The following is a 25517-nucleotide window of genomic DNA, read 5'->3' as shown; positions in this document are numbered from 1 at the left end:
TTTTTGAAAGTTCTATCAAGTTTTAGCTTCAGAGTTAGCAACACTGATTATACTGTGTCCTCATTTGGTCATTTTTATCAAGTAGAGACACTAAGGATGAATCATATTGTGTAATTCGTTGTGATAAAAAATGGCAACTGAACACAAACGTGTCAATCTCAATTTTAATACAGTAGAGCATCGAATATCCGACCCACGATTAACCGTCATATCGGTTAACCGACCGCGTTCTAGTCGGCAAATTCAAACGTCCGCTAGTGATGTGGCGCTACAATATTTGGCTATGTCTTGGCTACTTTAATATTATTTTTGTTAAATTTTTGCGTGTTTTAGCTGGCAACACTGGCCCAACCATGAAAGGGAGGCCAGTATTTAAACCATGCTTAATTTTTTATTTTGTCTTTATTTTGTGGAAAATAAAGAAATCATTTTTAACAATACAATAGCAATGATTATTATTTTAAAAAAATTTTGTTAGTCTTAACATCGATGAAAACTCAATGTGAAGTAGGTTAATAGTGATATACTAGTATACAAATTATTTACTATTTACTTCGGTTATCCGTTTTTTCAGTTATCCGACTAACCCCAGTCCCCAATTGAGTCGGATAATTGATGCTCTACTGTACTAAAATAGACATTTGAAGCAAATTGATGAAAATATTAAGAAAATATACTTTATAGATATAGTTAAAACATCAATGCCAAATTTATCAAAACTTGTTGAAAATCAATGCTCATTATTAGTTATGACAGGATGTTAGAAAATATAATTTTTTTTACTGTATCTGATTTTATGATTATAGTGCCTGTAGTAAATTTTTTGCTTTATAATATCCTTAAAACTGTTCATCTTTTCTAATGTGGCAAATGTAGGACGTATACAATACACCTACATGAGTGGTACGATGTCTTTTCATGAAATCTCAAGCTTTTCTACTGAACTCCTCTTCACATCAACTCTGTTTAATGTCACCTTATTCTGACAGCCCCATAGACATGATATTAAATGGGTTTGATTGATACTTAATTACAATATCGTAACATTTTAAATATTAATCTTTAAGACCTTAAATTAACTAACTAAATTTCTGAAGACTGAAAGATATAATCACAACAGTACTGGCAGACCATGATCTTAGATAAAGAAAAAAAATTATTTCGAATGGGGGTACTATTGGAAAAAAAATAACAGAGAACATTGCAATGGAAAAAAAATTATGGATTTGAGAAAATAGTCACAATTCAGAAGTGTTTGATGTCAGGGATGGCAATGCATTACCAGCAACTCAGAAATGGATAGTAAAACCTAAGAAAAAATTTAATTGAAAGATAACATCTAAAAGATGGCACTACATATTATTAATCTGTTAACAGTTTAAAACTTAAAAAGTTACAACAAAACAAAAAAGCTGGAAAAAACACATTAGAATCTCTCAAGTGTATGTTTGAAAACTAATACAGTAGAGCATCGTTTATCCGAATCAATTGGGGACTGGGGTTGTTCAGATAACCGATATTTTCGGATAACCAATTATGTACAAAAATATATATTAACCTATCCGATGTTGAAATTTTTCTCTGTTGCGTGTCACTTTGTGTTGAATTTTCGACGATTTTAAACCTAACGAAAATTTTTATAATAATAATCGAGGCTATTGTATCGATAAAAATTATTTCTTTATTTTGTACAAACAAAATAAATATATTGAAAAATATGAAAACAAAAAAATGATATTTTGGAAGTTAATCTAGTATCAAAAACATTCAATTCAGCATGACACAGTCCGACTGGAAAGCTTTCGGATAACGGACGTTTTGGATAACTGGTTTTCGGATAAACGACGCTCTACTGTAGTTGTAACTAAGAAAAGCCAGAAGGCTTGAAAGTACTTAAACATTAGAAAAAAAATGGTTTCTCAAGTTGATCTCCAAAATATAGTTGATAACTAAGTTTTAACATTCTTATGGAGATGGATTTAAAGATTAAGTATTTTAGAATTTAGAAGTTTTCCTGTAATTTCACAATTTTTATTTTAACCATATACAGTAGAACCTCACTTAATGAGCATAATTCGTTCCAGAGTCTTGCTTGTAGTGCGAAACACTCATTAAGTGAAACAATTTTTCCCATGGAAATTAATGTAAAATACAATAATGTGTTCCATGCCGAAAAAATGCTCAAATGTTTTATGTATAATGTTTATTAAAAAAATATTGTACAATATACACTGTTAAGGAGCGTGAATCATCATCATCATCATCTAGCGTGGAATGAACCAACCTGGAATGAGAATTTGATTTGAACAAACAAACAAACAAAAACAAAAAAAAAACAAAAAAAAAATTACAGCCAATATGTTTGATAAACACTCCAAACGATATGCCAAATTCTTGGGTTATGTAAAGGCTATAATTAAATATTAGAAATTAATTAATTTGACTAGAGATAGGCAATTATGTTTCCATCTCATATTAAATTTAATAATTATAAATAGTTAATTTTTAATTCAGACATTTAATTTGGAATTGGTCATTAAATTTAATGACCCAAGAATTTGGGATATCATTTGGCGTGTTTATTATATAATGGGCTATGGTTGTTGATGTTTATGGTTGTTGATGTTTATGGTTGTTGATGTTTATAAGTAATATGTGTGATCAACAAGTTTGGAAAAATGTGTGATCACAAGCGACACTAAGATGCTAGCAGAATGAGTGCTAAACACAGAGTGATGGAGCATGCCATATGCACACAATTCAGGACTTCCCCTCTCCTCATCACTCGTGAAGCGAGGCAAATTTTTACAATTTGTTTTGCTCATTACTCAAAATATTCATGCGAGGTGCTCATTAAGAGAGGTTCCACTGAATTCACTTCAGTAGTCTTCATATTCTCAAAAAAGACTTCAATCTACTGAAGAGATTTTAAAAATCATAGAGCAAGTTAAATAAATAAAATACAAACACTAAAATATTAAGTTAGTTCTTTTATACTTTAATCATGAACATTTAGTCTGATTTTCAGATCACAACAACTATTTCAAACAGTTTTTAAAAAATATTCCAACAATCTTAGATTGACACACCTGTATTTTAAAACCCTTGTTTAACTCCAATAAGTTGTACAGAAACTTCAATCTATAAGAAAGTTTATGATATTCAAATAAACAGTCTTATTTGAAAGTGTAGTATGTAACTTGAAACTTGCATTTTATGCCACAAAATAAAACATCTTATATAAAAAAAAAAAAGATCTGTTACAACATACAGTAGTTGTGATCTGAATAAGACAAAAATGTCTTGAAAACTTTTCATTATGATTAAAATATTCAAGGATTTCTTAATATTTTAGTATGTTTGTATTTTAATTTGTTTGATAGAGCAATATAGATCTGAACAGAGTTAAATAAAATACAATATAATGACTATCAAATGGCATTCAATAGCTGGTAACAATATGTAATAATTAAGGATTATTTTAAGAGAACCATAGTGAATAAATATTGTTAATAATTTTAGCTTTAGTTTTTTACTTGGAAAATTTTTGATCATATTCTATTGTAAAAGCTAAAGGAAATAATTTTAAAACTAAAACTAATGTTTAAATAATCTAATTGCCTCACTTTGATTCTTTTGTAACTTTATTCTTGTTCTTTTTATTGAAGGTGATGGAGTTACTTCTCTCTTAGGATGAGATCGTTTCAAACTCCCAGAAGAACTTCCAGCTGATGTTTCGTCTATTACTTCAGGTGAAGCAGGATTTGAAAGTTTATATAAATCCTGTTGAGCCAGAATCCTGGATCTTGATCTACAAATAAGTAATTGAAAACATTCAATAAATGTAAAATTGTTTTAAATTTAAAAATTTTTTAGGTTGAATAGGGATAGCAAAACACATACCAACAAAACATTTTTTATTAGAAAAATACTATTAAAAATAACTGATTTAAGTATTTTACAGCAAACAAATAAATAATATACACTTAATGAAGTTTAAATAGATAATGTATAAAAAAATTTTTTTGATAGTCTAACAATTTATAATTAGACATCAAATTATAATTAAACCTCAAATTTGAAATCAAGTATTACAATGAGCTAATAATTATTCAACAATTTAACTAATTTTGAATTAGAAGAGAATTTGAAAACAATGATTTCATATAATCTGAGAAAAAGGAAGTTATTCTCTAACTAGCAATTAACTTTATATACAAAAATTTAATTATTACTACATATAAAAAAGTTAATCATTATAAAGAAATGAAACAAAACTGGAAAAATTAAAATATGAAGGGTATTTTTTAAATAAAATCCATTTTTTAATAAGAAAAATACTGTAAATATCATTAAAATATATTTTTTCCCATGTTCTACACACTTTTATCTAATTTTCTACATGATTTCCATTTTTGTTTAACATTTTGTCATACTGCTCAACAATTTTTTGAATTCTGACTTCAAAGAAATCTGCCACCTGCCATCGAAAGACATTAAGCCATGCCACTTGTTTTATATGGTGTGCCAGAGTTTTCTCAACATCACACAATACGCATGAAAATTGATTGTTGTGCCTCTCGGCATAAAATCCACTAACAAAATACTTTTCATGTCCCAAAAGACAGTTGCCATGATCTTTCGTGCTGAAATTGAATAACAGATCGTATCTCTCAGTCAGTGGGTGACTCAATTTTCTTAAACATTATAAACTTCTACAGCTCAGACAACAGACAAACGCATGCAAAGCATGCTAGGAGCAGACACCCATGCACACTGCTGCAATCACACATCATTCTCACTCTCATTCACAAATGGAGCTTATTTAAAGAATAGCACTCTTAATTATCAGAAAAAGCTTGGGATTATTTTTGAATGATATTCTAAACTAGCTAATCAAGCAAATATATTCATAATTTTAATGCTGCTAGACATTTAATAATTATAATTAACAGCAGCAAGCTTGAAAAATTTATCTAGTTCAAAATTTCGGAAATTTAAAACTGGAAAATTAATAGACACATCTTCCATATCTATTTTTCCATTATTATTCATAATTTTGATAAAACCTTTATTTGGATTTTTTAAAATGTTTCAAGTTTAAAAACTGAAGAAATAAGTATTTTGCAAAAATTTTATTCTTAACTAAAATGGAGAGAAAAAGATAAGATTGAGTGTATTATAACAAGATATTGCTTTTCTTCAAGATGAGTGACATTAGTATGAGTTGAAAGTCACCTTTCAGAGAATAATTCTCATACGACAAGAATTTTGTCTTTATTGCTGATATTATGATCCTATAAGAGTTTGTCATATGTGTGTTCTAGTTTTCTGCATGCATAATATGCATAGAATTTTAACCAATGTTGTTTCTTGAAAATGAATGAAATAAAAAATTGTAGTTTGTAAAAAGTCAAGTTTTCATTTTAAAAGCATTCAATGTTGATTTAAATGTAAAATTAAAAATTCCATAACTCAAATGTTCTATCTTGTATCAATTTATATTTTAAATTCAAAGACTGAGGTTACAAATGTTTTCAAACTATTTTATAGGCAAAGTAGTCAAACAATATTTATCATCATGCATTAGGTGGTGTAATTCAGTTGTTAAAAATTGTAGGTGACATGGCATTTTTAAATGTATATATATTTTACTATTATTTTCAGAATTATCAAGTTAATGATAAATTTTATTTAAAAATACTGATTATAACCACTACTGCAACAGATGAAAATAATTTTAACTAAGTGAAATATATATTTAATGGCATTATTTTATAAATGTCAGGCTAAATAAATAAATGAAAAATTAATAATTCTTTTATCTGATAAATATCTATTGTCAAATAATATTTTATCAAAATATATATGTCAAAATGTAAATGATTATTTAAACATTAAAAAATATTAACATAATATGAGTATATTGGGTTAAAAAAAATGTCTATTGTAATACTCATCATACTCCATCAGGTCCCTTATGCACAAGCTAAATTACATATCAGGTTCCTTCTATAAGGGACCTGATATGTAATTTAGCTTGCACCTATTCCAATCAACACTCCAATCAACACTTATGCAACAATTCCAACCACCAAGGAGATACCAACAGTGATCAAACATGCAATTCTAACCCCAGGGACATGGTGATAGAATATGACCAGTATTTACCTTATACAAAGAAATTTCTAACAATATGGGTACCAAGTTGGCATACAAGCAAGTTCCCACAGTGTATAAATTTGTGAAGACCGCATTAAGCCGGCCAGTCCGATTTTAACATGTTATAAACGAAAATTATCAAAATTTAAAATTTTATTGTTCAAACCTCTCGAGAGATAACAATCGAGATCAGAGATAGTGATCAAGCTTCAAAGAATGTACAGTCTTCCGCCGTCAAACTCACTTCCCTCCTCTCCAGACCCGACTTCTGAGTCACGGAGCCCGAATCATCACCCTCCGTCGTGATTGGTGATCGTAACAGACGCGATCGGGAGTATAAATAGGGGGAGATATCTGAGAACGGGGTGGCTGAACATAAGACGACGACCAACGTCCCGTCGAAACCGAGTCGGAAGCAAGGGCCAACTCAAAGACGTCGACACCGCCGAAGACGAGCCAGACCACCCCTCCGCCCACCGCCCGAGCCAAAGAACAACCGGCGATCGCTATCAATATATCGACGAGGTATGATTCCCCCAACCATTGTGAACTCTCTCTCTCCCGCGGGTAGGGATGGGATGCGTAGCTTTTCTGTAGTAGTTTCTATGTTTAAATAAACCATTATCTGTGTTGTCCTGTTATTACGGATATTGCCTTTCCTTATCGACGACCCCACACACTTCCTCCACTCGACCTGACAATTCATTAACCTATCCCGACGAGTCGGGATATCACCAAAATTAGCCATCCTTGACAGTGGGGTGGGTCTTGCCGACCTATTCGCCGAAGAAAAAGGAGGTACGACTCCGTCCTACCTCCCGGCGTTTCCCACAAATTACTACACAACATAAAGGACAAGGCCAATAAACATAGGGCCTCAGGGGGCGTACAGTGTTCCTGTGAGGGACAACAGATTCTAAAGAGATATGGTATACATTGGGTCCATTAAGCACACTCTGTACACAAGATTGCAAGAACATCATTACAATATTTTGAAAAAAGGCATAAATGGCTTTTTCAAAATATTGAATCCACCCTGTCCATTTAAGCCACTAAGACCAACGTGCAAGCTAATCTCCAGAATGCCATGTTAATTAAGCAATCGTTTCAAACCAACCACATTAGGGATATAGAAGCCTTGGAAATATACAAGGCCATCCTGACTGGCAATTGTATTAGCATATGAGACTGTTTCCATCTTTAAAGATGGATATAGTCTCATATGCATGACAATGCTTTTATGAAAAACCAGAAATTACCAACAAACTAATTATTATTTTATAAAAATAAGACAAAATATTACATCTGTTATATTTTATGTTTCTTAAAATAACCACTGATTATTTACATTTATAATTTTGTTGTTGTTTTACATTGTTATGTTTTGGTTCCAATTTACAAGTAATTTTAAAAAGTTGTGTTCTGCACATTCCAATTTCGAATATCAATGGTGACCCATTGCAGATCTTGGTTAAGATCGAAAATGTTTGTCAATTTGACATTAACTTTCAGTAACAAAAATTTTAAAGGTTTAGTTGATTATGCTTGATAAATATACATCAGGACACATCACTTCTTTTCTACATAGCCACCAGAATGATCAACACATTTTTATCACCATACTAGCAGCTTCAAAAGTCCACTTCTGTAGAAGTCCATTCCAACACAATGTAACCATTATGAACCTCAGTAAAACCTTGCCATCATCATCAAATTTCGTACCCTGCAGGCTGTTCTTCAAATGAAGCAAAGAAATGACAGTTTGATGGTTTTAGGTCAGGGCTGTAGAGAGAATATGGCAGCAACTCCCAACCCATCATTTCAATTGCATTCTGTGTCTGACTAACCATATGGGATGAGCATTGTCTTGTGCAAAATGATATCGCATTTGTGTGGATGGTGCTTGTTACAGTTTTTGCAATATCCGCACATACTGTGAAGCATTGATGATAGTTTCACTTCTTGGAAGAAAATTGACAATACGCATCCCTCTGGATACCAGAAGACAGTGCTCATAGTTTAAGGAATTCCCAATGAATGGAAGGTGCCCAATGAATCAGCTAATTTGAATCACACTCAAATTGCTTGGAAGTAATTGCATACAGCTCAACTTTCAGTGCATGCCAAATGTGTGTCAAATTTCAATCTATCATTATTCCTTTCAAGTTACTCCTAGTTTCATTTTTTATATTTTGTGGCCTGAAAGATTGTTACAAGATCAAGCTTGACAAGTGTCAGATTTAAAGATAAAAAAAATGTGTGAGTGCCTCTCAAAGCTATATATTTATATATTACATAATAAAGTTCTCATACAAGTGGAAAACAATTGTGTTGAAATCAATTTACAAAATGGGCAATGTTTTGGATCCTTCCAACTATTATCCAATAGCTCTATTAAATATAATTAGAAAGTTATTTTCAATGATTGATGAAATGGCTTAATTTGTGGATGCAGGAAAGGAAATTAATTTTGGATTTTCAAGGTGACTTTCTTTCTGGCAGAAGAACTTGATAAAATATATATATTTTGGATTGTATTGTAGAATTAGTTCTCAGTCAAAAGTGGCAAAAGTTATGTGGCTCTAATTGATCTGACAAAGGCTTTCAATTATATAAATCCTGGCTTACTTTGAAAAACACTTTCATATTTTGGAATATCTCTTTGTTTTAGTGCAGTTCTTAGCTTATTATTCTCTCATAATAAGTGTTATATTGAAGATTCTTTTAATAACGGTCATTTTATCAGTATTGAAAAAGGTTTACCTCGGAATCCCTTGAGTCCCTATTTATTTGTTATATTAATGACTCAGTTGATTGCTTTTCTGATACTTATCCTGATATTCCTATAAAAAACATTTCTTTTCATAGTTTGTTATGTGCTCATTATGATATAAATTTTTGCTGACTCTAAAATCAGCTTTACAATCCAAGCTTAATGACTTTTTGGACTATTGTAAATGAAATCATTTATTTAATAAGATTAAAATCATGATTTTTTGACATGGTAATCATTTGAAGTCATCTGATAGATTCTTTATTCAAAACCAGGAGTTATTGATATCTTCTACTGTGAAATGTTTTGGCATTATATTTTCTTTCAACAAAAAGTTTACTCATCATTGTAACCATTGTTATACAAGTTCTACTCAGAATATCCAAAAAAAATGAAAACTTATAATAAGGTTAAAATCATCCAGCATTAAAACGTTTTTTTTTTTATTTGATTCCATTGTTGGTCAGATTTATGGTTATCTTCTGTCTTTTCAGGGACAGAATTAAGAAAATCCAGGTTTATTTTATTAAATGTATTTTTAAATTAAAATAATCAATATCTGGAGTTATATATCACAAAGAATTTGGAAGGCCACCTTTGGACTGCTGTTATGTCAAATCATTGTTAAATTTTTGGCATTTTATATTGCAACTACCCAAGAATGACTTACAACAAAAAGTTCCTAATTTTAACTTGCACGGGCATCTAAAGGAAAAGACTAGACTTGGCTTGCTTCTCTTAAAAATTCTGGACAGTTTGGGTTTTTCTTGTGTTTCTGACACTCAGTCTCCTGAATTGATTGAGAGTTTCCCAGCAGACATTGTACAAACTTATATTGAAATAAAATTACAACAGGAAAGGTCTTTGTATTTCATTAAGCTTTGTAAATCATTGATTTTACAACTAAAATGTAACAAATACCATTTATTATTACTTCATAAATAAATATCCAAATTAATAAATAAACCATGTACCTTTCCAGTATTGCTCCTAATTGTGTTAGAATGGTAATACACTTTTTTTTTTATCTTGTACAGTTCCAGAGTATTTCTGCCAGCAAATACTTGGCAGTTATAGAAGTACTGTAAACTAATTGAAGTCTCCATATGTAAGTCATATGGAAGTTCATAAATTCTTTTATTTCTTTGTTAAAGTACAGGGTCATTAGTCTTCATACAAATGGTGAAAGCTGTGACTAATTTCTTTTTTGTTTTCAGGAAGATGAACCAATTGAAAAGAAATGCCACTAACAAAAGAAGAATGGATTGACATTCTGTTGCATCATATGATACCATTTGTATGAATAACATAAACATTAGTCACCGCTTTCACCATTTGTATGGAGACTTATGACTCACCTGTATATAAACAGCTAAACTAACTTGTATATCTTAAGTTCCCCTTGTACAAAACAAGTACAGGTAGGCCTCCTACAACGCGATACCTTTACAATGCATTTTCGCTCCAACGCGGTTAGAAAAATGTGGAAATTTTCTTACAACACTGTACTTTTACAACGCGGTTTAGGGTATTTAGAAATGAATTATCTTTCACATAACAAAAAAAAATCGCAACGGATCACATAAGTGCAGTGGAACTTGATGGAACAAGCTCAGATCTTGAAATAAGACCAGTCAAACATTCTCGAACAACTATAATAAGTGACAATGAGGACTGAATTTGAGCATAACATTATGTTTCTTTTTGATATTGACTTGAAATCATAATCTTTTTAGTTTTTATATGATGTTGAAGTTTATTTAAGCTTTTTATGTACATAAATTTAAAAAACGATGAAAATGTTACCATAAAAGGCAGTTTTTCTATTTTTAGAACTGAATCCCAGTTTTTGTATTCAGTTGGTGTCTCCTATAATGAGATTTTCCCACAACGCGGTATTTTCAAGAAATGTATCTACCGTGTTGTAGGAGGCCTACCTGTACAATAAAATTTTTTACTATTATTTCCAATTTTGTTCCATTCTGTTATCAACTTAATTTTTCACACGAGATCAAGTTCATTTTTATTGAAATCTTATTTCTGTAAACATAACATATCTAGGCACAATTTTTGGTTTTATGTTAATTAATGTAAATATAAGCAAATTTTTTATTTTTAATAAATTATCTTACCTGGTTCTTATTGGGGAACGATTCCCCTTCACAGACTTATCTATACTTTTGTTTGACCCCCCGTAGTGGCTGTTAGGTTGATCGGCCATAGACACTTCTCAAAAAATTATTCATGCCACAATCTAAAAAAAATTTTAAAAAAGCCATCATGTATAAAAATACACAAACAATTCAAATTATTTTAAATTAAAAAAAATAAATATTAATTTAAAAAATTTAATAATTAAATCATTTAATTTCAAATTCTCAAATTTGTCAAATATAATTAATGATTATATGTAAATTAAGCTCAAATAATGAGCATTTAAGAAAAACATTCCAAAAAACAAAAAATGCAAAGGAAAAATAACAGCAACAAACATTTAGCATACAAGAAAATAAAAGTTTATAAAAGTTTCTTAATTTTTTGAAAGTTCAAATATTTTCAGCTGCTAAATAATCAAATTTTATTTGATATTATTTTAGGAACAGAGTACAACTTTCCTGGCATTAAAAAAAAACTTATGATTAAAACACTAAAAAGAAAAACAGCTAAAACATATCCTCTAGAATATATAAAATAAGGCTTCAAAACATGTTTAGTTCTTTGTTAATTTGAAACTACAATTACCAAATTGTATTTAAATTTTATAAATAAATTTTAACACAAATTCAGATGTAAAAATCTGTTTCAAAACAAACTAAATGCTAATCAACTGGAGAGGAGAATGAAGTTCTCAAATATTCCTTGGGGGAAGGGGAAGAAAAAAAAATAGTCTTTTTTTCCCTTCCCCCTTCTTTCATTTTTTTTAAACAAAAAAAAATAAATGAATCTTCAAAAAACATGGTATGAACATGGTAAGATTCCTTATTTTCTTTCTAAATTAATAAAAAATAATTATTGTGCTGCAATTTGAAAAAAATTGTAGACCTATAAATTTGCACTGTTGCCTGTCTTTCCTTAATCTTAAGAATATTGTTAGATAGATGAAAATCAAGACCAGATATGGAAAGCTTAGGGGCAGGAGGCCCCAAATATATATGAACTTCCAGTCTACACAAAAAGAATTGAATTCTCTTGAGAATTCAATTCAAAACTTTTATCATCCTGCACAGAGTTATATAGTTGACCAGCACGACTCTGTTATCAGGAAAAGTATGATGTACAGGGGCAAGACACTACAAATTTGAGATAGAGAACATATTTTAAATTGAATAAATTACAAACATGATTAAAAATTGCAACCCAGCATTGTGACGATTTCACAAAAAATAATTTGCTCATATTCTGTATTAAGACTACTAAAAATTAGCCTACATGTATGAATATATAGTATCCATTTACACAAATATAGTAGCAAAATAATAGTATAAAGAATAACAGTTCATTGTACTACATAAAAAAGCTTTATATTAAAAAGTTAATTGTACATAGAAAAAAACCAATTACAAAAATTTCTTATAACCTGTAGCCTAGAGAATTATTTTGGCATGTGACTTACATTTATAAGAGCATTCAAATTGGCTTTCTTGTATCACATTTTGAGACAAAAATTTAAAAAAAATTGTTGTCTATGAAATTTTTTATTTTATTATAAGTTATTCTTGACAGAGGGCTGGCAAGTATGTAAATTCAGTTGTCTTCTGTATCCCTTTTACTATGAATTCTAGGATCATCTTTCAATTTTTATTTTAGCATTGAAAACATTTCTTTTGTCTAGAACATTTTATGTAACCAAGTTCAGCTATTTTTAATAAAGCAAAACCAATTTATATTATTAACAACAAACAGCAAAAAATAATAATTCAAATCATGAAAAACAAACAGTAAATATTAATCATCATCTTTATTATTTGCTGCTTACGAAAAATATGTCTTATACAATGTAATCCCTAAGAACTGGATAAACTATCCAAAAAGTTGTAATCACCTAACTTACGGTATCAAAATTAAATCTAATAACCAAGCATAATTCAATAGGCTTACTTCTGAAGTGGACTTAACCTAAGTAACATGAGTAAATATGGTATCATACATTTTTCACTGCTTCAAAAACATAAGTCCTGTACATACTAGCAAAGAATTTTTTGGATTTTTGCAATAATTTCTGTGAACTGCATATAGTTCATGCTGCCATTATAGAAGGGTGCTATCAAGGTCAAGGTTGCTTTCAAAGAGATGGTCCAAAAAGGACCAGGTTCTTTAATGACAGAGAGAATAGCTAGTCTTTTGGTTTAAATAAAACCAATAGACTAGCTATTCACTCTGTCATTCAGAGATTATACCAGTGTAATAAATCTTATTAACAGATTATACTCATAGTAAACTAATGATAACTAATAATTTAAGGAAATAAGAAGCATGATAGATTGGAAGTATTAATTTATAAAGGTACAAGATTTACAGTAATTCTCATCATTAATAATTTTTACTTTTACACTTGCATATACAATAAAACCACAAGAGATGGAATCTCTACAAAATTTGTGTAAACCAGAAAATTGCAGATGATATTTTGGAATCAAACTTTTCTTGCAAAATACCCTATCTGAAGTGAAAAGTGAGATGTGAATGGAAAGTTGTGTGTGTTATATCTCTAATTTGTATTAATTAGAACTGTCAAAAACAAATGTAAACAAGAATTGAAAAGCCTAATACGAAAACATTAGGAATAAAATCAAATCCATCAATATTTGCTTTGCTTATACAAAAATAGATTTTAGGAAATAATTATAACTGACAACTACATTGTGTGTTTGTAAATTGTTTTGAGGTTGTTTGATCAGACTTTTCCTATTAGATATGCTTCAAATAAAAAAAAATTTTACTATGAAAAAACAAACTTGCTCTAACCGATTTCGTATTTCAGCAGAAACTTCAGGAAATATGTTTTCAAATATAAAAGTATCCCTTATATAACATGATAGATAGGTTCCAAAAAAGTGCCATGTTATGCAAATTTATGCCATATGAAAAAGGAATAGTACAAAACATGGATTCCAAAAAATTTACTATTCTTTTTTTGTTACGAAGAGAAATATATGTTTATTAAAGCAATCAATACTGTTTTTTTCCATTTTCTTTTCTGTAATTTCAAAACACCAGTGATGGTCCAGAAACAATTTTCACTTAGAGACACAACCTTTTGTTTATTAATTTAAATTTATTTCCAATCAATAATTTACTAACAATCACAATTAAAAAGTACTGTATTACACATTAATATTGATTTTAGTTAAACAAGGACATTTTCTTTTTACAAAGTATCGACATGATCTCAGTTGTTTTGTTGATCTTGATCAGAAATATCAGCATTTTCATTTTTTTTTATCATAAAAAATTTTTTTATGGATAACAAAATAAAAGTGTGTTACTAATTTAAAATATGTTCTAGTGGGTTGCATTTGTACAGCAGAGTACAGAACAATGTTTTTTTTCCAGAATTCATGTTCAAATACTGAATTCAAGTTGGGAACAGAGTACCAAGATACTGCTGTATTTCATTTGTCATTTTTACAAATGATGGTTAAAAAAAATTTAACACTTACCTAAAAATGTTTAGATAAGCTTTACTAAATATGAAGATTAATCTATGAAAACAAAACAGTGACAGTCTTAAAGGCTAAAGTCTGAAAGCAGCAATAATACCTGGTTGATAGGAAAGCTAAAACAAGAAAGAAAAAAAAATTGTACTATCAGTTTTCATTATAGTACACCTGACAAAAGGCACAAAAACGAATTGAAAATTTCAATATTCTAAAATCCAAGGGCAAATTTGAGATAACACACGTACTTAATTGAATAAAAAAATTGAACAACAGAGTTTGCACTTAGAAATTGTGAAATTTTTAGGACCCAAGACACACCATAAAAAATTTGCATATTAGTGTAAAAAATATGAAAATTTTTTTTTGGATTTTATCAAGTGTGACACTATTCTATTTGATGAATTTATCAACATAATAAAAATCATCTGTAATTGCATCCAGTTCATTTAAAATTGAGGATCAATTAAAATTCAACACCATTGCTGTACTATTGATTTATCCATAATGTTCCCTCTAACTTTCTTGAATGGACAATGAACCTCATATGGTAATTTATTTTTTGCATTACGAAATAACATCACATCTCACTCCACATCTGACAACACAATGTTTAAGATGAACAAACAAAACAATAAAAATTCTAATAACTCGATAAAATTCACAACACATGAGAAACCAGTGAGTGAGATTAGCTGACTTTCAATTGCCTGGGTTCATGGCTTGAAGAAATATAATGCAAAAAACTACTACTACTTTCCAAACAACTAATAGTATTCATTTCTATATGAGCTAACTCCATAATATCTACAAGACTCTAAACAAGATACTAGTTTAATACAGAAGCAGAAACAAGTTCTTTATCCAAAAGTGTTATTTATCTTATTTGCTCTTAATTCCCACTGACCTCTCTGAAGTAATAAGGAAAAATTGCCAGCTTCTAATAGTCATTAGTCTTATTATTGTATATCACAAATGGTTGCATATACTTTATCCCTTATATTCAAATAATCAAGTAAACCTATTTATTTCATTTTTGAACAAAAGGATAATTACAATATATTATTTTGTGAATTGTAAATTAAAAGAAGACTTGTGTATAAATCACTTCAAACTAATAATTGATATTACATAAGTAATGCCAATGATATCTAGTGTTGCCACCCGTATGGTTTTTAATTCATTGTCTGGGTTAACAATTAATTTCATCTAGGATTTCGTAGAAATTGTGATATTATGATGAAACAAAGTACTAGCAAATATTTTTATAAATTTACTTTATTTTAACAGAGAAACACTTCACACTCTCATCAACAGTTAATTTGCTATCTTACACTGACGTAGGTCACCTCCTCTGTCGGTCGACCCTTTTTTTTCTTTTTTTCTTCTTCTCAGCTCTTTACAGCTGTTATTTCTTAATTTAAGATGCTCCTACACAAGTCCCTAACTGTTAGAACTGGCATATGCATGTTATTCTATGCATGGTAAAATAACATTGCGCATGCATCAGGGACTTCTGTTCAAACAAACCTGACATGCCATCCGAGTCAGCAATTTTGAAAAGGTGGCAACACTAATGACAGCAATTAAACAAAATGTAATTAAACATTATCTCAAACATTAAAATTGATGTTTAAATAAATGGAATTAATTTTGATTAAGTTTCCTTAGTTTAATATAGTAAAGACAATAGACGTAATTATAATAAGAGTATAAACTAATAATATCTAATAATAATTTTTTAATCTAATACACTCAAACCTGTTTTTGTGCGGTCTTTTTTTGTGCAATTTTTTATTTGTGCGATTTGTTTTGTGTGATTTTTTGTGTGCGGTATATGAATTTCAATCAAAATTGATATACTGCACAAAAATAATTGCACAAAAACACATTGCACATATAAAAAAAAAAAAATCGCACAAAAACAGGTTTGAGTGTATTTCATTTCAAACTCTCTTCTAACAAATATGAATAAAGATTATCACACTACATTGTTAAAAATCATATATCATTAAAAAAATTCAAAAAGAAAAAATTTTTCTGTACAGCTTTCTAGCATATATAATTTATATATATATATATATATTATATTATATCTAAAAAATAACTAATTTTAAATTTATTAAAATACATAACTGACAAATAATTTAAAAACTTCATAAATATAGCTTCAACAGCACCTTAAATACTTTTTTCCAGCAACAGTAATTTATTTAAAAGTTTTTGACCCCTTTTCATAGGTCTGTGTCAGATTTAATGTATAAACAAGAACATTAATTAGAACTTACAGTTCAGATCTAACAGCTTTGTAAAACAAATTGAAATGACTTCCAATGCAAACAGCTGAATATTTTAACTGGATATTAAATTCAATATATTTCAATTTATTTTAAAAATCAACTAAATAAAGATGGAAAAATGCCAAGTGTTTAAATAGTAGCATTTGTGTTCAAGAATCATTATTTTAAAAATCATTAATTAGAACTTACAGTTCAAATCTTGTTTATACATTAAATCCGACACAGACCTATAAAAAGTGATCAAAAACATTTATAACAGCAACACTAAATAAATTAGTGTTGCTGAAAAAAGTATTTAAGATGTACATTTTATAAAAGTTATAAAGAAGCTGAAATCAATTTAGCCTGACAAGCGTTTCTTTGTAAATATATAACACCTTATTGCTAATAATCATATGACTATAACCCATAATAAGATTATGTAGAATGAAAGTGGAAAAAGATTAAAAGTTGTAAGTTGGGATATTAAAGGTACAGTACATATATACATATATTCAAATGGTTTTGTTAACAAATTATTGTCTTGTTTAGCAAATAGTTGAATGAATACTATAACAGTAATATTCATCTATTGTTTAAGGTTAGTTCCTAAAGATAAAGTGAAAAATTTTGAAAACATTTTCATAAACTTTTCTTTAATTTTCAATTCTTCAAATAAAACATTTTTCACTGAATCATGTGATAGATAGAATAAATTGACATCAAAAAAATAAAAATGACTTGACAAGTATTATTACTTATAATTAGACTATTTACATTATAAGTTTAACTGAAAAGTATAATATCTAAAGGAAAAGTTGATGTATTTGGTCAAGCTTATTAATTTAATAACAAAACAAATCGTAAATAAGAGTTTGGCCAGCATAACCATATTAATGCATAAACACTATTCCAACTAGATGTATGCAATGTAAGAACAATTCATAATCCAGTTAACAGAACAAAAATATTTATTAAAAACTAAATGTTTTCAACCTTTATAAGTACCATCTCAGGTTCTACTGGTAGAATGAAAAACAATCAAACAACAAAATGTTTAAAAATGTTCATTGCATAAGAAGTTCACATGCGCAGCAGCATAGTAATATATTATAAATTAAAACAAAAACAGAAGAAAAATAATATACAAAAAATTTAAAAACTATAGATTAAAAAAATCATAAACAATAAATGTACTAAGACTGAAGTGCTTATAAAAGTCAACGCAGTTACTAAATGTGTTCAAATACTGCCCTCCAGGCATGTGACAAAGGAACCATGTCCAAGCTATTGATGTGAGTTCTTCTAGAGATAGGATTGTATATCTCAATATCATCAAGATATTTTAAAGGCAATGGTAAATGCATTTCAATGTAGAAGGTGAGCTCTACCAAAATAAACATCTACATCTCTGTTCAATGCAAAGGTGGCCAAGACCATAGCTCCTGTTCTTTTAGTAATTGAGTCCTGGTGTTCCTTGAGCCATAACTTGAGGAATCTAAAGGTAGTGCTTATGTATTCAATATGTCAATAAAGCCTATGGTCACACAAAGGAATTATGTATACTCCTGGCAGGGTCTTTTCATCAAGAGGGTCCTTGTCATCCCTAAGTAATGAAAAGACGGCCAGAGATCTCTTGTATGCAATTCAGACATCAGATTGCTGTCCAATCTCCTTGAAGATACCACTGAATCGCTGGTTGTGTGTGATAGCTCAAAAGGGCTTGGTGTCCTTGGCTGTTGCAGGTCCATCAAAATATTTTATCAACATGTTGATAAGCTTGCATTGATATCCAAGTGCTTTGGCAATTTGGAAAATGCTTTGGCACTCCCTTTGTCTAAGGGTATTGTTAGAACAGTGGGTGAATGTTCTGTGGACTAATGCTCTGAAGGCAGCTGATTTGTACTTCTGAGGATCATATGTGCACAGTGGAATGAAAAACAGTTTGTATGTTGCTTTACAGAAAATGTTTGTAGTGAAAACTCTGTTACTCGAAGTAATGATGAGATCCAAAAAATGTACCTGTTTATCACTAGTTTGCTCCAGAGATAGTGTTAGACCATAAGGGTTATTATTAATGGCCTCCAGGAAGTTGTGTAGGGGTGGTTCACAACACCAAATGATCAAAATGTCATCAATAAACCTTGAATACAATAACATATTGTTCTCAAAAGATGGTATTCATTTCATTCTGTTTTCATTTTAATTTATAATATATTACTATGCTCCTGTGCATACAAACTTCTTACTCAACAAACATTTTTAAACTATATCTTCTTGTTTGATTTTTCCATTCTACCAATAGAACCTGGGGATGGCCTTTATAAAGGTTGAAAACATAATTTGTTTTTTTAATAAATATTTTTGTTCTTTAACTGGATTATGGTATTGAAGTGTTCTTATATTGTAAGTAAGATTTTAACATGATGCTTTCTAAATTTATTTATAATTTGATTAAAGGAAAATTGAACAAGTTTGACGAATAACTTATTTACAGTTAAAAACAGCAAACTATAAATCCACTTCAGAAAATCAAATATAATATTCATCAAATGAAAAAAGCTTTCAATATTATTAAAACATATTCCAAGAACAAAAAGTTCTAATATTCAAATTCCCCAAAAAAAATTATCACAATCCACATCTAATTTCACCAATAAATGATGTAATTTAAAGCAAGAAAAACTTAAACTCCAACAGTCTGCTTGGTTTAAATTGTATCTAGCCAGTTGAAACAATTTCTAGTTTACAAAATAATATAATTTTGTCTTGTTTGGTTCACGACTTGGTGAATTTATAGACACTTGGCTATAAATTCACCAAGTCGTGACACCAAACAAAACAAGAAAAAGACACAATTTCGACAAAACAAAAAAATAATATAAATTAATCTTAAGTTAATTTATATAAGTACACTCAATTTTTTTTCTTCCTTTATCAGCTATTTCCAATCTATGAGAACAATTTACTATCTCTTAACATTAAAGACACAAAGTCTAGAAAATATTACACTCTCCACAACTTCACAATCATCATCATCTAATATAGCTTTTTGTGAATATTTCTTTCAAAACAAAAAAAACTAATACATTATAAAGGATTTAAAGACAAATATGACACAAAATGAACAGGTATTTTTTAACAACTGTGTATAGTCAAGAGACAGCTGTGAAATCATGGTAAACTTATAATACATGATATATAAGTCATTTAGACTCGGTAGCAAATCACTGTGCATAAATGGAAATAGCTGATAAGAAAGATAAATAAATCAATGAACATTAATAATTCAAAATCAAATTAACACTTTTAAATAATTACACACTGAAATTAGAGAGATGTCTGTAACATTATATTTCCTTCGGTATGCAAGTTTTGATTTGTTTGATTGCAAAATTACAAATCAAACAAAAAAGTTATCATCATCAGTAATCTGTCATAAACAACAAGCCATTTCATTGATTGGAATCTGATATTAGTTAAGTTTCAAAATTCTTACAAAACTATTATAAATAAGGTTAATGTTATCAGTAATACATGCAATAATTACATTATTCAAAAATTAGTTGGTATATATTTTGTTGATTTCCTAATTTTATAATATGAGATATCAGCATAATTTTTATTCTATTCTAACATTAATTGTTTTCTAAATTTTTTAAATATATTATTCATTTTAATTTTAATAGTCTACATGACATAGTTTAGTATTAGAATCATATGAATGTGCCATTAAAATTTATACATTTATTTTATTAAGAATGTTAATAGTCAAAAGATTATAAATTTACGTTATAAAAAAAATTTATAATCATTAAGTTATCTGAAAGGTTATTTTAAAGAATCTTTCTGGTAATGTTAAATGTAGCTTTATATTTGTCCTCCAATATAAGATTTTCAAAACAATGAAAGATTTAACTGACCCCTTACCATCTTGATATTAAATTTAAACTTAATACTTCTGTTATTTGATAAGAAATTTCAGGTTTTGTGCCTGTAGCCAAAAGAAATTGAACAACACTTTGTATTTCAACATCTGCACTGTCAAATTTCCATAACTCGAACCCCTAGGAAAAATGAAAAGTTCAAGTTAAAGAAACATGAGATAGTTACTGTATATAAATAATGCAATAACTAGGTATTTATGATTACAATAATTTTAAGATATATAAAAGAAAATTTTTTTATAACCATTTATGAAAATTTTACTTATATACTGATAATCCTGTATAAAATTTTAGCTAACATTCAATTAAGCTAACGTTATATTTTTAGACAATTTGTTTAAATTAACTGAAAGATTCAGATAGTCAACTTAACTGACTGTTGAGTCAAGTAAATTAAATTTTATATGCTTTAGAATTAAACCTAGTTATGTTTAATTTAACTTTAGAACAACTTAAAATTACACACTAAATTTGACTTGCAAATTAAAGATATGGAAAAAATTATAAACAAAGTAAAGTCTAAAGAATATAGCATGTAACTCATTGCCTAATTGAGCTCATTTAATTTTTCCTCAGTTTTCACTATAATATGCAGGTATACATTATGTTGATGAAAAAACACACACAGTAGGACCTTGCTACACAGTTTTAGATTTATGCTATTGGCATTTAGAGAGAAGGAAGAAACTAGAATACAGTAGAGCATCGTTTATCCAAAAGCCGATCAACTGAAACGTCGGTTAACCGAAAGCATTCCAGTCAAATTGTGTTGCGCTGAATTGAACATTTTTGATACTAGATTAACTTCCAAAATATAATTTTTTTGTTTTTATATTTTTCAATATATTTATTTTGCTTGTACAAAATAAAGAAATAATTTTTAACAATACAATAGCCATGATTATTATTTTAAAAAATTTACATTAGGCTTAACATTGATAAAAATTCAGTGTGTAGCGACATGCAATAGAGAAAAATTTCAACATGGGATAGGTTAATATATTTTTTCGTACATAATCGGTTATCCAAACAACCCCAGTCCCTAATTGATTCAGATAAACAACGCTCTACTGTATATGTAAAATAAAAATTATTTATTGCATGCTAAACCCATTCCATTTTCCAAGGTACTTGAAGTCTTTCAGCATCTTAGTCACATTTGTTGTTCTTGAAAAGCATTACTATGATATATCTGTTTTGCATAAAACAATGGAAGCTTGGAACCAATATCAGTCTTTATCCACAATTCTTGCTTGTAGCACATTATGTTCACATAATATCAGTGCTTCTCTTTGTTTCACTTTTACTAATTACTTTTCAAACAGACTCCAAATGCAAGGACAGTGATGCTGGTAGCTCTGATAAGCCAAAGAAAAGCTATAAAGTACCTACTTTGGAAAACAAATTAAAATTGTAGATTTAGTGAGAAGAGATACTCTCTTTCCAAGTTTGCAAGAATGTTAGAGAAGAAATCTTTCATACATGCTGTGCATACTAGGGAAGAAAAAATATATACATGAAAGGTTTCATACACTATATATATAGTGAATGATAAAACCATAACAACAAATGGAGAAAACATTGAAAAAATGGGTAGAAGACATGATGAAAAGTCATGTTCCTATCAATGGCCTAATGTTGCCATGTTTCCTCAACATTTAAAGAAAATCATCAAAGAAGGAATGATAAAACTGGGCATTTTAGGTAAAAAAATGCCTAGCAGAACCTACATTCACAAAACTGCAAACCAGGAAGAAATATTTACAAACAGGCTGATTGGTATTATATGACAATGCTGCAGATCACATGATAAAGCCAGGCATGGTGTACTTAGCAAAACATCCTCACACTCAAGAAAAAAACAATTTATCTGTCCATGTTTTAACAACACAACCAAAAAGCATGAATTATGGTAATTCTCTTTACAGAATGGTTCCATTAATGCTCCATCCAAGATGAAAAATATTTGGAGAAAGAAGAGCTATCATTCAAAGTCCTTTTAATCATTGACAATGCACTTCATTGTCCAGAATCTGCCTCCTGAATTGACAAATGTCCAGGTCTTATTTTTACCAAACACAAATGTTACTGCTTCAGCCATTAGACTATGACAATATTTGCTGTATCAAGGCTATACATGGTACGTGTTTATGAAAAGATTTTCTCAGTAATTGACACAGACCTTAATGTTGAGTTAATGCAGTGCTAGAAATCCTTCACCATTGCACTATGCAGATGGGTTAACCTTCTTCAAAACTGCAATGAATGAATTAAAAACTCAAAATGTGAAATGAATTAAAAACTCAAACACTTGTTGGAAACTCGTATGGATTGATATGAATGAATTCAAGAAAGATCTTTTCATTGATGATGAGGTCAAAATCATAGAAGCATTGAGCCAAATTGATGGAAACAGCATGGAGAATATGCTGACCAAAGAAATGAAAACTCACATAAAAGAGCATTGTGATAAATTAACACCTAAAGAGTTAAAACAACTTGGTCAAGTTGTAAAAGGAAAAGAGACACACACCACAAATTTGGAATTAAAGAAATGTGCAAAAGTGTTCACAGAATGACAGTATTCGAAAGATACAATAATAGATTATTATTCTTGGATGGAGCAAGCCATTGAAGTCATCAGGACAATAACCAAAAACATGGCAGCCTCTGCAGCAAGTCATCAATGAACTGAAGAAAAAAAACAGTTACTGATCAAAATGATCGTCAAAAGGTGTAGAAAGATTAGAGAATCTAGAACTTTCACATCCTCCACTGCTCTCCTCTACTGTTAAACCATCAAGATGGTCAACCAACAAGCCTGAGTTGTCTGAAGCTGACGATACTTCTGACATGTCATCAGAAGGATGCAAGTAACCTATTACTACTGTAGCACAGTTATGCATCTACAATCATCCAGCCATATGCTCATTTAAGCAGTATGCTTGTATATTCATCATCATCATCATGCAAGATAATTCTGAAGCAAGAGGCTGAATACAATACAGACAGAGAATGGGAGAATATTGAAGTTTTTAAAATTATAATTTATATCATCATGCTATTTGTTGTTCATAAAATGTTTACTTGCCTTATTTATATTTAAAAAGTGTGATAGGTATGTTAGTACAGGAAATAACAATTAACGGAGTTCACTATTTTATGCAAATTTCTGTTTACACAAAGGATCTGGAACATATTGGTTGCTTGTGACAAAATCCTACTGTACATATTTTTATTCATCAGTGCTGAGCATTTTCAACAATTGTCAATCATAACTTGTTTAATGAATGCAACATCTATCAGTTACAATGGTTTCATTAAATAATAAAGAATGTCTGCAATTCCAACAAAATACACAGGTCATATCAAAAGTAATAAGCAACAACTTTTTATAAACTGTTATTTTGTTTCATTAAAAATTGAAGTATACCTTCTTAAACTGTAGACTTCTGTTTACTTTTTGATATAATCTCAACTTCTTTGAACACATCTTTCCCAATGTTCAGCAGGTTTGAATATCTCCTGTGGTAGAACTCTGTTCTATCCCTCTGAAAGCACTGACACACTGCTTTCTTAATTGCCATTACTGTCTCATAAAGTTGGCTTCACATCTGATCCTTCACAAATCCACATAGATGGTAGTCTGAGAGTGATAGATCAGGACTGTAGGAGAAGTGTGGAAGAACTTCAATCCCTCTTCAATTTTTTCTGGTGGGCAGTGTAGAACCAAGCATTGTCACATTGCAAGATTATCTTTCTTCCAGGACATTGCTTTGAAATTATATCCAGACACTCAAGTGCTGATACACATCAGCATTGTTTGTTTGCCTAGGTTCTAGAAAAACAGTCAAAAGAACATTCTGCATCTCAGAAGATTGTGCCCATAACCTTTAGTGTTGGTGGCACTGTCTTTGCTGCTGCTTTTTTGTTGGAGAATTAAAATAGTGCCATTCTATGCTCGGCAGTTTTCATTTCTGGTGAAAATAGAAAAAATCAGCTTTCATCACGTCACAATATTGAGCAAAAAATCATCTTTGATATCTCTGAATCAGTTCCGAGATGGTTTTTTGCTGAGGTCTTTGGTCAATAAACAGCACCCAACAAGCACACTTTCCTGTAGGCTAAGCTTTTATTCATCTCCCAAACTGCATGGTGCCCTATTCCAAGTATTTCACTATTTCTTCCTCCACAGTCACATGTCTTTCTTCCCAAATGATCTCATCAACTCACCTTGCTGCATTCTGTTGTGGCTGTTCAAGAGCAAGGCTAAAAGGGCTCTGTGCTTTCATCTTCAAAATATTTCACCCATCTAACATTGCTGGTACCCATGCAATCATTTCCATGTGAATGCTAAAGTCTCCAGTAAATTTCTGCATTGGAGATTGTGCTGTCATTCAATTAAGAAGGCAATGACAAAACATAACATCACCATATTCCAATTTGTTCAGCATCCTTGTGGTCACAATATGCAAGCTATTGACATCAGGAAATCATATAGTTATATCACAAGAGAAAAATCACCTATCAAATGGTAATAATTCTGCAAACTTGATTATAAAAAATTTTTGCTCATTACTTTTGGTATGATCTTTGTATATAATTTCATCTCTTACTGAAAATAGTTCTCAATTTTCTTTTTATATTTATATCATAAAGAATATGTTTTATATTGTCAAGTGATCTAAGTAATACAGCA

At 29.6% G+C, this 25517-nt stretch overlaps 1 protein-coding gene across 2 annotated transcripts in view; it reads right to left on the bottom strand.

Moving 5' to 3' along the window:
- The window catches only part of ctrip (E3 ubiquitin-protein ligase ctrip), a 181710-nt gene that overhangs the window by 119196 nt on the left and 36997 nt on the right, over positions 1 to 25517 (bottom strand). For both annotated transcript variants that reach the window (XM_067279913.1, XM_067279914.1), the window contains exons 2-4: positions 20802 to 20938; positions 11068 to 11189; positions 3627 to 3811 (exon numbers count right to left, since the gene is read on the bottom strand). In XM_067279913.1, coding sequence (XP_067136014.1) covers positions 3627 to 3811; positions 11068 to 11156 — 274 coding nt within the window. In that variant the 5' untranslated portion in view covers positions 11157 to 11189; positions 20802 to 20938. The remainder of the gene's footprint in view (positions 1 to 3626; positions 3812 to 11067; positions 11190 to 20801; positions 20939 to 25517) is intronic.

This window comes from Centruroides vittatus, unplaced genomic scaffold, assembly GCF_030686945.1.
Source record: "Centruroides vittatus isolate TY-2023 unplaced genomic scaffold, ASM3068694v2 contig_879, whole genome shotgun sequence".
NCBI lineage: Eukaryota > Metazoa > Arthropoda > Arachnida > Scorpiones > Buthidae > Centruroides > Centruroides vittatus.
This window is presented reverse-complemented; position numbering and strand designations above follow the sequence as displayed.